The 14,343-nt window shown below is 43.9% G+C and overlaps 1 protein-coding gene across 1 annotated transcript in view; it reads right to left on the bottom strand.

Moving 5' to 3' along the window:
- LOC126154484 (espin) overlaps positions 1-14,343 on the bottom strand; it is a 485,111-nt gene that overhangs the window by 51,806 nt on the left and 418,962 nt on the right. Inside the window, exons 10-11 of the mRNA XM_049916140.1 lie at positions 5,496-5,803; positions 5,153-5,399 (exon numbers count right to left, since the gene is read on the bottom strand). Coding sequence (XP_049772097.1) covers positions 5,153-5,399; positions 5,496-5,803 — 555 coding nt within the window. The remainder of the gene's footprint in view (positions 1-5,152; positions 5,400-5,495; positions 5,804-14,343) is intronic.

A 14,343-nucleotide genomic window follows, 5' to 3' on the forward strand; every position in this document is an offset into this window, starting at 1 on the left:
TAACATTCCCCATGGACACCTAGAGCTCAAATTCAACGTATACTGTCTGTTCTCTATAAGCCACAGTTCATAGGAAATGATTATCTCGTGCTGTTGTTGACCACTGGATATCACGACGAGGCAGGTACTCAATGTTTTGTGTCCCACGCTAGTGGGTGGATATTCAAATGACATCGCTGTGGTGTGCACCATTTCGGTGCGCAGCTTCCCTTTCTGACAGTTCTGTCGTAAAGTGACAAGGCGCGAACGGTTTAAACTCTTAATGACTCTTCGAGGCATCTAGAAAGACTGAACAATGTGTACAATCCGCACTGTCCTGTTAACGATTGGAGACAACAACTGCTGCAGTTTACTTTTACCTCCATTACACGTGTGACTGTACGTAGCGATTTCCAGTTATCAGTAGAGCGTCGAGAAAGAAGTTTCAAAAACAGTGCAAAACTATTAAACTAATGAGGGTGGTGAGAAAAACGTTTTTTTTAAGTGTCCTGTATGAGTATCTATCCAAGGTCATAGTCGGGAAACAACGATTAATCGAACTACGGCGCTTTTCTCCATAGTGACTTCTTCAGGTGCAGTTGAAGCAAGAAATATTCATCAATGGGATTTTTGGGGTAAGGGAACCAGAATAAATGACTCAAGGTTCCTAATCACTAGACTAAGTACCAATGCCACCTTTGAAATTACAAAGCACTCTTCTCCACTGAGTGGTCTGAAGCGAGAGCAGTTAAACTTTACTCAGGATAATATGCCCATCAATGTCCATACTGGTGCTGTTCGACAGTTGTAGACAATGTTCTGGCACCAAAATACTAATGATTTACACGCACTCATCGCACTTCAAACGGTCTCATTTCAAGTTTGACATTCATGCATCGTAAAGCAAAGGTGCCAGTCGCGAACGGATGAAATAGCATTAGCAATCATGCTCTTGAACAGCTCTCCGGTGTGACTCAGTTATATCGTAAGACATTTCCCCTCATTTGACAGGCGGAGTCGTACCAAAAGTGATAGCATTTAGAGGATGCGAAAAAGTCCGAGCCAAAATAATCACTAATAATGAAACAATAAAACAAATTAACAAATCCCTTCACCTTGGGTGTGATATAATTTACATATCAAATGACGATGTGAGTAGAGAGCTGCAGAAATTCAATTATTTATTTTGCTCAGTCTTTTAGAAAAGTAGCAAATGAGATACATTACTTGACCTTTACAAATTAATGACAGTTGCCGGGTGCTACTTCTGAGAGCAGTAGCTGGCTACACGTTTGCTGATAGGAAAAGAAATATCAAGAAAGCAACAGTGAAGACCAGGAAGAAAATGGAAGGAACGTTAACAAGGCTGTAACAAACCAGGACACAAAAGTTACTGTTGAAATGTAAGTCAAAGCAAAGAAGAAAGAATATCTCCCAACGAGAGAGAATCTGGGCAAATACTTGAGGGCGGAACAAACCAGAAATGGTTTAATATAACAATTTCGTGGTATCACCAGTTTCATTAATACTGTTGTTCACGGTCAGGCTGGAATATACACACAAAAGTGCCAATTATTGTCTAATGAGGTTATAAGCATTGTTATACAGCAGAAAACTGTCCCTTTCAATTGTACCACGTTTTTACACAGTCTTTGTTTGTCACTGTGGACAACAATTGTCCTGTCATAGTAAGCCAATTCCAGATTCATTCAGTAGAGCACAACGAACTTACAGAATGAACAGGACGCTAGAAAGCAAAGCAGATACATCCTACGAACAATGCGACGAAGAAAAGCACTACAGGAAAAATCAATGGTCATAATTTCGTAGGACCTTCCTACCAGGCCACTGATCTATTCCTGATAAGCAAAACTAACAAAAGGACAACCTGTGAAGTCGTTATTTACTACCGCTGAAAATTTCTGTTATATAGCCTCACCTAAAATTCAAAGAAACATCTGTATGTGCTAATGCGGTTAGTGGCACAAAAACTAGTTGCCAAACATTCACTGATGACAAGGAGTGTGATAGGTTCAATAACACAGTTAAAGCAGACATACTCGATTCTGAATTCGAATATTTCATCACAATGACAAATCAAGGATAGATGCTGCTTTCGTATATGATTTTTTAGTATACTAAGATTATAATTCTATTGTACAGAAATGCTCCTGAGGAAGCCCCTTTAAGTTGCGAAACCAATTGTGAGTCTTTGAATGGCCAACAATAAAACGCTGTTGTTGTCATATGGACTTTCCTTCATTTTAATTCTAGTTTAATAATAACACCTTGTGTAATATTACAGCATGAAATTCACAATTCCATTAATCATAAATATCTAGGGATTAAATTGAAACAATCAGATAGAAAATATTGTAGGGAAGGCGAATGAAATCTCTTAGGATTGGCAGAACACTTAGGAGATGCTAAAAATTTACTAAACATGCTGCCTAAACAACGCTGGTCTGTCCTCTGCTAGAGTATGCTGCGCTGAATATGATCGTTATCAGATATGACTGACAGAGGACATCGAAAAAGTTAAGGAATGACAGCTCGTTTTGTATTATCACGAAATAGGGGAGAGAGTGTAAAGGATATGATACGCGAGTTGGTGTTGCAATCATCAAAACAAAGGCGATTTTCGTTGCAACGAGAAATTTTCGAAAAATATCGATTACCATCGTTCTTCTCCAAATGTGAGAATATTTGGTTCACTCTCACCTGCTCAGGGAGAAACGGCGATCTTAATAAAATAACAGATATCAGAGCTCGCACGGAAAGATTTAGTTGTTCGTTTTTCGTACGTGCTGTTGAAGAGCAGAATGGTCGAGAAATAAATCACTTGGTATGAGAACAACCACAGATGTGATGACGTATTTCAAATAGTGAACACCGCAACAGCTATGTCAAAATGATTAATAAATCACTGGTGTATAAATCTCTGGTAAACCATCGAGGACAGCGGGACGCAGCCGTACATAAAGTACTTGAATATCTAACATATATCTATATGGATACTCTGCAAATCACATTTAACTGCCTGGCAGAGGGTTCATCGAATCATCTCCACAATATTTCGCTATTACTCCAATTTTGGACAGAGCATGGAAAAAACGAACACCTATATCTTTCGGTGTGAGCTCTGATTTCCCTTATTTATTATGATGACCGTTCCTCCGTATGTAGGTCGGCACCAACAATATATTTTGGACAATTGAAAGAAAAACAACCCTCGGTCACTATTTTTAACAAATTGACCTGGTTTCAACACTGCTAAGATTATCTTCTTCAGAATTTAAATCAAAAAATGGTCTATATTCTCTAACAATGTCACAGAATTATGACTAAAAACGTATGATAGGGTAGTCATAATTCTGTGACTATGTTATAGAATATAGACCATTCTTTGATTTAAATTCTGAAGAAGACTCTCCTAGTAGTGTTGAAACCAGGATAATTTTTTAAAAATAGTGACCGAGGTCTGTTTTTCTTTCAGTTGTAACTATTCACGGTCTCTGAACGTGCAGCCACGTACAAAATTTCGCAATATATTTTGGCGTTCGGAGGAGAAAGCTGGTGATTGAAATTTCGTGAGAAGATGCCGCCGCAACGAAAAACGCCTTTGTTTTAATGTGTCCATCCCGAATCGTGTATCGTGACACTCCCTCCCCCATTTCGAGATAATACAGAACGCCCTGCTCTCCTTTGAACTTCCTCGATGTAGTCCGTTAATCCTATCTGGTAAGGATTCCAGACCGCGCAGCAGTACTCCAAAAGAGGCATTTTTTGTGTTTCCCCGAGACCGATGGTAACTGAAAGCAACAACTGTATTGTCATCCAAAGTCGTTTATTCAAAACACGCTACCAGTTTCGACAACGAAAAGCGTCATCTTCAGGCCCCAAACATATCTGCCATAAACATACGAACGACAACGACAAAGACCAAAGGAGTCTCCAACTGGAAACAGTACAACTTATTAAGCATGTTACGCCAGTATGTGCAACAAACAAAGTCGAGAGCAGCGGGGCCAACATCAACGGATTCCTTAGTAGTAACAAGCCCACCAAAGGTCAGAAGACAGAGCTTCACTTGGATGTTGTAAGTAGGCTGTTTAGGTTTTTATGTTGTTAACGCCTCGTAACTCTCTATATGAAAATCACTGACTGTGCTGTGTGAAGGCGGTGGCTGGTTTGCATTGTTGGAATAGTCGCCATTGTAGTGTTGGGCAGTTGGCTGTTAACAGCGCGTAGCGTTGCGCAGTTGGAGGTGAGCCGCCAGCAGTGGTGGATGTGGGGAGAGAAATGGCGGAGTTTTGAGAGCGGATGATCTGGACGTGTGTCCATCAGAGACAGTAAATTTGTAAGACTGGATGTCATGAACTGCTATATATATTATGACTTTTAAACACTATTAAGGTAAACACATTGTTTGTTCTCTATCAAAATCTTTCATTTGCTAATTATGCCTATCAGTAGTTAGTGCCTTCAGTAGTTTGAATCTTTTATTTAGCTGGCAGTAGTGGCGCTCGCTGCATTGCAGTAGTTCGAGTAACAAAGATTTTTGTGAGGTAAGTGATTCGTGAAAGGTATAGGTTAACGTTAGTCAGGGCCATTCTTTTGTAGGGATTATTGAAAGTCAGATTGCGTTGCGCTAAAAATATTGTGTCAGTTTAAGCACAGTCATTTATAATTTTTCTAAGGGGACGTTTCATATGAAGAGATTCAAACTACTGAAGGCACTAACTACTGACAGGCACAGTTAGCAAATGAAAGATTTTGATAGAGAACAAACAATGTATTTACCTAATAGTGTTCAAAAGTCATAATATATATTGCAGTTCATGACATCCAGTCTTACAAATTTACTGTCTCTGATGGACACACGTCCAGATCATCCGTTCTCAAAACTCCGCCATTTCTCTCCCCACATCCACCACTGCTGGCGGCTCACCTCCAACTGCGCAACGCTATGCGCTGTTAACAGCCAACTGCCCAACACTACAATAGCGACTATTCCAACAATGCCACCCAGCCACACAGCACAGCCAGTGATTTTTATATAGAGTGTTACGTGGCGTTACCAACATAAAAACCTAAACAGCCTACTTACAATTTGAACTGCAGACTAGTAATGTAGAGATGTGCAATGCAGCGCCTAGGGCAGAGTACTCACGCGAGAGGATGTTGTTCTTGGCCGGGGGCGCCGACATGGTCTTGGTGGCGGGCTGTTTCTCGGTGCGTCGCAGCTGCACGCTGTTGAGCTCCTGTATGCTGATGGCGCCCAGTGGTTGCGGCGGCAGCGTCTTGCGGCTCTGGGTCCCGTTGCCCCCTTCCTCGCCGCCGGTGGGGGTCGTCGGCTCGTCGTCGCCGCTGCCGTTGGTGGTGGGCGCGCAGAGGGCGGGTGGGGGCGGCGGGGGCGGCGCCGGCGCCTCTGCGGGCGCCGCCGGGGATTCTGGCGCTGCAGGGGCGGCGGTGGGGGCGGGGGCGGTCGCAGCCGCTGGCGGCGGCGATGTTGCGCGCTCGGCGGACGCCGCCACCGTCGACTGCTGCGCGGAGGACTCCGTCTTGACGCCTAGGCCCGCCACCGGGGTCGGCTTGCCGCCTAGGCTGCGCAGGTACTCCGAAGGCTTGATGAGCGCGTCCGAGTCGCCGGCTCCGCTGGGAAACCTGGGCGGGATGAAGGGCAGGACCATCTGCTTGTTGACCAGGTTGGGTCCCGAGCGGCCTTCGGGCTCGGGCTGCGGATCCGGAGTGACGGCGGCTGCCGGAGCGGGCGTCGTCGAGGCCGGAGGGGTGGCTCCCCCTCCACTGGCGCTGCTGGCCGCTGCGGGCAGAGGGAGGGGGAGGGAGGTGTCAGCAGCCGTGACGGCAGCAAGTAGCGCGCCGCGCCGCGCCGCCAGTGAAATCGCAACCCCTAATTAGCGGCACCAAGGCCGCGAAAACACCGGCCGGACAGCACGCATCTGGCCGGCCACGAAAGTGGATCGCAGGAAACAGTGCGTCTCTGCCTTTCACACCACACTCCGGGACTCCACTTAATGGAACGAGCCGCGTGCAGATTGGATTCGGACAAACCGAGTATCATCCTTGTTAATGTAACGAGCAGTTCCGAGCGGTAGGGTGCTGGACCCGTTGTTCGTTAGCAAATGCCATTTCTATCGGCACAGATCTAAGCGGTAATTCATTTTATAGCGGGCTGCATGCTGGATGAAAATACTATGACGAGTGTTACTGTTAAACACGCCGAGGCTCGGGAAACTTAGCTGAAGTACATACTGGAGCACCTTTCTGTAAAGCACATGTCGCTAAAGCAAGCCGGTTGAAGCCTGATAGATTCTAGCGGTTGTACGAAAATTTCATCGGAAGTATTTTGGCAGCAAAGGAAAGAGACTCTCTAATGAAGTGATTTACTGATATCGGTTGTCGCAGGATTAAATATCCAAATTTTTGTATGTTGTAACTTCACTATATGCTCGTAGATTAACCATAATTGCTCTATGGGGTTCTGTAGAACCCCAGGCGATATGAATACAATACATAGTACGTGAACGGAAAAACAGATGGCGCCTGTGTTCTTGGTAGTCCTCAGTGAAGTGATGCCTTTTAATGTGGAGTGTTGGATGCGGTGTTTCCGTTAATATTTTGTGAGATAAAGAGAAAGAGGTCTCAGAATACCCCAAAGAGTACAAACGTATTTACGCGACTGAAGTCTTAGAGTACATCTAAAAGAACAAAATTTCAATGATAACGTCAGTTTTTAAGGTTATGTATGTATGCATTATTTTTCAGAATGGCATCATCGAAGTCATGGAAAGATGACGAGTTGGAATTACTAGTGAATGATCCTGCGTTTTTGCAATTGATGAGGAGAGCTCTACAGATCAGATTGAATTTATACTAAGTGATCATGATTCCATCTCTGAAGTTACATCAGAAAGTAGTTGTGAAGAATCAAGTGAAGAGGCGTTTTTTAGACCTTCCGCTGACAAATATTTTTTTTTTGGAAAAAAGCATTGCTACAAGTGGTCAAAAGAAGCTCCTCCTACAACTCTTACCCGTGCTCACAATATAGTTAGTCGCCTTCCAAATGCTGGACGTGAAGCAAAAACGATTGATTCAACTGAAATATTATCTGCTTGGGAATTGTTCGTTACTGAAGATTTATTACAACTAATAGTCACCAACACAAACGTCAAGACACATGGCATGTCAAACAAATACAGAGCTCCTCAACCAGCATTCATAAAGCCGCTGGATATAATAGAACTGAGAGCATTTTTACGTCTGCTTTATTTATCTGGACTAATGAAATCTAATCATGAAAATGTTTTTGGACTTTTTGCTAATGATGGAACTGGTCGTGATGAGTTTCGAGCCACTATGAGCGTTCATAGATTTTTATTCATTTTGTATTGTTTGCGTTTCGATTGTGCTACTACAAGAGATGCTAGGAAACCTGGTGACAGACTTGTAGCTATTAGAGATGTATGGGAACCGTTTATAGACAAATGTAAAAAGTATTATACTCCAGGAGCGAACGTGACAATCGATGAAATATTAGTACCCTTTCGTGGTAGGTGCAAATTTTGCATGTATATGCCTAAGAAGCCAGGCTAATACGGCCTCAAAGTTATGTGCCTTTGTGATTCACGAACATTCTATTTATGCAATGCATTTGTCTACACAGGCAAATGGACAAATGTAAGTGTATTATCAGTTCCAGCACAGGGTCTTTTGCAATTAAAATAACACCAACTGAGCGAAGCAATAGAAATGTGACACTAGACTTGAACTCTGCGATCAACTGGAAGCCAAAAAGCTGACTGTCTTAGGCACTCTAAACTTAAAATAAACCATAGATCCCAGAAGAATTCAAACCAAAGCGCCTAGTAGAATCTGCATTATTTGAGCGTAACGAAGGAAAGACAATCTGTTCTTATGTTTCTCGGAAAGGTCAAGCTGTTGTGCTGCTTTCATTTATGCACCACGATCAGAAAATAAGTACTCAAAAGAGAAAACCTGAAATGATTATTGATTACAATGCCACAAAAGGAGGAGTGGAGGCACTGGACCAAATATGCGCCAACTATTCGGTATCACGACAAACACGCAGATGGCCAATGTCTGTATTTTATGCCATTTTAAACATAGTAGGAGTCAATGTTGCTGTTTTACTTCAGTGCACCAAACAACTTGATCAAACTGATGATTTAAAAAAAAAGAGAATTGCTACTGAGGCTTGGAATTTATTTAGCAATAACCCATATACCTCGTCGAGATGTCCTACCCCTTTCTCGTGAAGTGAGAGACGTTGTTAAACTTGATGGTACTCCTCTTGCCTCAAAATGCTCAGACCCAGAACCCATGAGCAAAGCAATATGCTACATGTCTGCAAGAAATGCGGACAAGGAAACGAAAATAGTGTGTGAAAAATGCTCAAAACATGTTTCTCCCGACCACAGATTTTCAGTGTGCCAAAATTGTTTGTAATCATGTCTCCAATGCGTAAAAATGTTTATAACATTCAGTGATAAAAGTGTAATTGAAAATAAAATTTCTTTAAATTACAGTGTCGTTTAACTTATTAGGGTACTCCGAGACCCCACTAGAGTGATAGCGTTTGAGCATTTCACTAGAGTAGTTAACGGTTAAAATTGAAGTGGGGCATAAAAATGGTAGTGGACAGAAGCTAAGATATGGCTGTATATTTTACCATAGTGTGGTGCAGATAGGTTAAATTTAATTTGAAAACAGAACAAAGACGTGAAGGACAGAGACAAGGTTACGGTTCAGCGTACTGTCGATTTCAATGTCTACAGACGGGACAGAAACTTTGGACTAGCGTAGGGACGGAGACCAACTACAATTCTTTCGAAATAACCGTCCTAGCAGTTACCTGAAGTGATGTAATGAAACAAAGTAAAACTGTCACCAAAGTAAGACGGGTTCGAACATCACTTCTTCCGAACGAGAATCCAGTCTCTTAGTACTGACAACTCTACGCAAACGCCGCTGCTCCCGGTGCTTAAGAGAAGGCTGTCGGCCACTGCCTTGTCCGTGGTGATAAGTAATGCCTGAAATTTGGTATTCTCGGCACATTCCTCGCACTGTGAATATCAGAGTACTGAATTCCCTAAAGATTTCCGTAATGGAATGTCCCTTGCGTCTTGCTCCAACTACCAATCCAGATTCAAAGTCTGTTAATCCGTGCGACCATAATAACGTCGGATCACCCGAGTTCAATGACAGCTCCGTCAATGCATTTCCCTTTTCTACCTTGTTTGCGAGATATTGCCGCCATAGTTACATGTGCGTAATACTATCCCATGTCTTTTGTCACCTCAGTGTACTCCTTCAGTCCTTAACACGGTATGAAAGATCTGGTAATGCAAAGACGTTAAAGTCTGGTAAGGAAAAGTACGAGGATGTAAGACGACATTTCATAGTGTCTTCAAAGAATACATCTCTTCGAATAGGTATGAATCTCACAATTTTTACAGTAACTATCTTGTTTCTGACCTACAAATGTTCCTACTATCACCCAAAGTGAATTAAAGAGTTAAAAGAAACTCCGCCAAATTCTGCATACTAAACTTGCGACCCTTCGGGAACGTAGAGGAAAGAGGACAGATAAACTTGGTTCAGGTCAAGTCATAGTAGTCCCATAGTCGAGGAATGAGTGAAGGGGGCAGATGCAGGAATCCTGCGCGCTGTTCTAGGCGAGATCCTAGTGGATGTGGCTCACCGTTGCTTTCCTGCAAGCCGTTATGAAGAGGCAGTTGTGTACCTGTGACGTGTGGATAACTGTGCTACGCGCTTATACACTGTAGTGTTGGGTTTGTTTTTTTATCGATGCAAGGAAGGGAGAAGATGAAACCCCCTGCGGACACACAGCTTACTCCTATCGGATAATACCAAGCCGGCCGTCGAACTTAACATCCCCATCCGACAGACGGATCACCAGGCACGCTTGGCAGAGCGCTCAAGTCAGAGGTACGTAGGTTCGAATACTGGTGGTGGAAAATTTTCGCTGCCAGTATTTTACCGGCAAGGGGAGAAGGGGTGTTAGCATAAAGTTCCTAATAACCAGTCTTTGCGCCAATGTCATGGCTCAAATTCCAAACATTTCAGCAGTGTCCCGTGCAATCACTTCATGAGACACTACGGAGATGTTTGATATTTAAGCCATGACATTGGCGCAAAGACTGGTTATGCGAAACTTTATGCTAACACCTCTCATCCCCTTGCTGGCCAAATATTGGCAGCGAAATTTTTTCCACTGCCAGTATTCGAACCTACGTTCCTCTGACTTGAGCGCTCCGCTAAGCGTGCATTAGCGACCTCGGATTCGGAGGCGGTTACAGTAAATATTCCTGTTTCTTCTGGCCTGTCAGTGAAAAGGTGTCGCCATCTCCTCTCGCAACATTTTCTAGCGCAGTGCGTGGCTGGTACTGCAGTACTCCAGCACTAGTCGGAGCCCTGCAGTGCATGAGCGCCGAAGCGGAAACGCTGCTTTAGACACTGCGAACAGAACAGAAGTGGGCACTTGGCACAGTCCTGACGCTGAGAGATAAACACGTGTCTGGAAGCCTCACAAGCGCATCGTCACTGTTTTCAATGGCATTACCATGGTCGTGGCTGCAGACTGTACTTGCGGTAGGTTCGAGGAAGAGGAGGAGGAGGAGATTAGTGTTTAATGTCCCGTCGACAACGAGGTCATTAGAGGCGGAGCACAAGCTCGGATTAGTGAAGGATAGGAAAGGAAATGGGCAGCGCCCTTTGGAAGGCATTTGCCTTAAGTGATGTAGGAAAATCACAGAAAACCTAAATCAGAATGGCCGGACGAGGGCTTGAACCGTCGTCCATCCGAATGCGGGTCCAGCAGGTAGGTTCTAAGTCCTTTTCCCTGTGAGTGCATTACAGCATCTACAAGTCAAAGGCCTTAGCCAGGATTGACTCAACTACCAAAATTGTTCTGTTCTGCCTGCCTCCAACATGTCAACGAAGTTCCGTCGCATTTGGACAGGAGAACAATGTGTCGAAGCTACTGTACGGTATTGGCGATACCGCGTGTCGTCTCGTCGACACCAAAGCTTGCACTACTCTCAGAGACAAGTTGCTGCTGTGTACAGATGACAAATGATTTACAGCGCCATTTTTTTGGATATGGAACTGCCATGGCGACTACATATTCACCTTTCAAGGCAATTGCTGAATGTTTTCCCGACTTAATATTAATGTTGTGTTTTTCTCTTCTAATTTATAGAAACTGTAGTTTATCATACGCCAACGTGTAAGCTAAGTATAGTACGTCGCTATAGATAGTTCCCGCAAAATGAGACATTTATTTATTAACACGATCCTAGGTGGTTCAAATTGCTCTAAGGACCATGGGACTCAACATCTCAGGTCATCATTGTACTAGAACTTAGAACTAGTTAACTCTAACTAACCTAAGGACATCACACATATCCATGCCCGAGGCAGGATTCAAACCTGCGACCGTAGCAGTCGCGCGGTTCCGGACTGAAGCGCCTAGAACCGCTCGGCCACCGCGGCCGGCTCCTCCATGTGCAAAGAAATTCAAAACACAAAGATCAACGGCCAAGCCGCTCGCATTCGTCTTTTGGAATACAGATGGGATCCTTCTTATTGACTACACAACATAGTAAAACTGTAACGGCAAAGTAATATCTTGAAGAAACTGAAGCAACAACTGGACCCCAAACGTCGAGGAAATCTGAGAAAATGAACCTTGTTCCTGCAAGACAATGCCCCTCCTAAAAAGGCGGCCATCACGCTACAATAATTGGCAGATCTTTCCTGTTCACCAGACTTGGCTCCTATAGACTATTATGCGTCCCCAAAGGTCAACAAGCACCTGAAGGAAACACGATTTCTGAGCACTGAGGAAGCCAGCAAGGCTGTGTGTGAGTGCTTCGCAGCACAATAGATTTTTTTTTTTCCTGAGTTAAAGCAGCTGGAACAAAGGTGTCATAAAAGTGGCGAGTTCAAGGGGACATAGGTTGACTAAATAATTTTATTTTGAAACCTCTAACAGCATTTTGTTTTTTATACAATCAAGGACTTATCAGGATCCTTCATATGTCGGTAATAGCTAATTAGTTGTTGCGTGTACGAGTACACCACGGAACTAGACTGGCGACTCACTTTCGTGTTTATTTTGAAGCGATTCGAGCGGAATGTGATTTACACATATCAAAAAGAAGTTTGGCATCACCCGGGTTCCCAGAACTCCTGAAGATAGACATTGACAGTGGATATTGAATCACAAACACAGTCCCTTTGACTGTTCAGAGATATCATTAAAACCGGCCAAAGATGTAAACAACTATCCATGAGCAGCGTCTATCAGACGGAGGGCGTCAGACAGCCGATGAGTTCCAGTCAATCCTCCAGAAAGGAAATACACGGCTCGTGTTGTCTGTAGTTCAACCTTGCCTAGACGGTCAATACCGCGTTTCGAACGCGTTCGCATTGTTGCTCTGTGCCAGGAAGGGCTGTCAACAAGGGAAGTGTCCAGGCGTCTAAGAGGGAACCGAAGCAATATTGTTCGGAGATGGAGGAGACACAGAGAGATAGGAACTATCGATGACATGTCTCGCTCAGGCCGCCCAAGGGCAACTACTGCAGTGGATGACCGCTACCTACTGATTAAAGCTTGGAGGAACCCTGACATCAACGCCACTACGTTGAATAATGCTTTTCGCGCAGTCACAGGACGTCGTGTTACGACTCAAACTGTGTGCAATAGGCTGCATGATGCGCAACTTCACTTCCGACGTCCATGGCGAGGTCCATCTTTGCAACCAAGATACCATGCAGCGCGGTACAGATGGGCGCAACAACATGCCGAATGGACTGCTCAAGATTGGCATCACATTCTCTTCACCGATGAGTGTCGCATATGCCTTCAACCACACATTCGTCGGAGACGTGTTTGGAGGCAACCCGGTCATACTGAACGCCTTAGACACACTGTCCAGCGACTGCAACAAGGTGGAGGTTCTCGGATGTTTTGGGGGTGGCATTATGTGGGGCCGACGTACGCCGCTGGTGGTCATGAAAGGCTGTACGATACGTGAATACCATCCTCCGACCCATAGTGCAACCATATCCCCAGCATATTGGCGAGGCATTCGTCTTCATGGACGACAGTTCGCGCCCCCTGACTTCCTTCAGGATAACGACATCGCTCGACTAGAGTGGCTAGAATTTTCTCCAGACACGAACTCTATCGAACATGCCTGGGATAGATTGAAATGGGCTGTTTATGGATGACGTGACCCACCAACCACTGTGAGGGATCTATGCCGAATCGCCGTTGAGGAATGGGACAATCCGGACTAACACTGCCTTAATAAACTTGTGGGCAGTATGCCACGACGAATACAGGCATCCATCAGTGCAAGAGGTCGTACTACTGGGTATTCGAGGTACCAATGTGTACAGAAATCTGCACCACTACCTCTGAAGGTCTCGCTGTATGGTGGTACAACATGCAATGTGTGGTTTTCATGAGCAATGAAAAGGGCGGAAATGATGTTTATGTTGATCTCTATTCCAATATTCTGTACAGGTTCCGGAACTGTCGGAACCGAGGTGATGCAAAACTATTTTTTTGATGTGTGTATATTTGTAAATACTTGTGCACCGCTTTGGCTACTCTATGTCTATCGAACTGCGAACCGAACCACAAGGATTAATTAGCAAAGTATTGTGTTGTGATGTATGCTGGGTGCCTACAGTTTAACCTGGAATTCGGACCGCTTGTCGTTTCTGCTGAGTTCTCACATCGTTGACAAGCGAAGGCTAGTTTAAAACGAAGACTAAAAAATCTGTGCTCCGATGGATATTCGATCCCACGAACTCTGTTTGCAGGCATGTGCTTTACTACTAGCCCAGCAGCCCTGACAGGTTTGTAAATAGTTCATCTGTAGATTCTTATGAGTGAGTCTGCGATAGTCAAACCATGTGACATACATGGCCATATTTTTGATTGCATTGACTTAGAAGCTTGATATTTTTACACAGACAAGGTATCACAGATCTTAATATGTGGCATACAATACAACTTGATGCCTCTATCCGTTCAAGAGAAAATGGAACTGACAGACAGACGGACTACAAATGGCCAAAAAATACTTTTTTATGTTATGTAATCACAAATTAAGAATTTTAATATTTTTTTCGTTTACTTGTACTGTGAAACCTTTCTTATTCACAAATTTAATGATTCTAGATCAACGGGAAGTACTGTATAGGTTTTGATGCGTGAATTTACGAGTATCGAAATATGTGACATAAATAGCTGCATCTTTTGTTTGCGTTGACACAGAAGCA

Source organism: Schistocerca cancellata, chromosome 2, assembly GCF_023864275.1.
Source record: "Schistocerca cancellata isolate TAMUIC-IGC-003103 chromosome 2, iqSchCanc2.1, whole genome shotgun sequence".
Taxonomy (NCBI): Eukaryota; Metazoa; Arthropoda; class Insecta; order Orthoptera; family Acrididae; genus Schistocerca; species Schistocerca cancellata.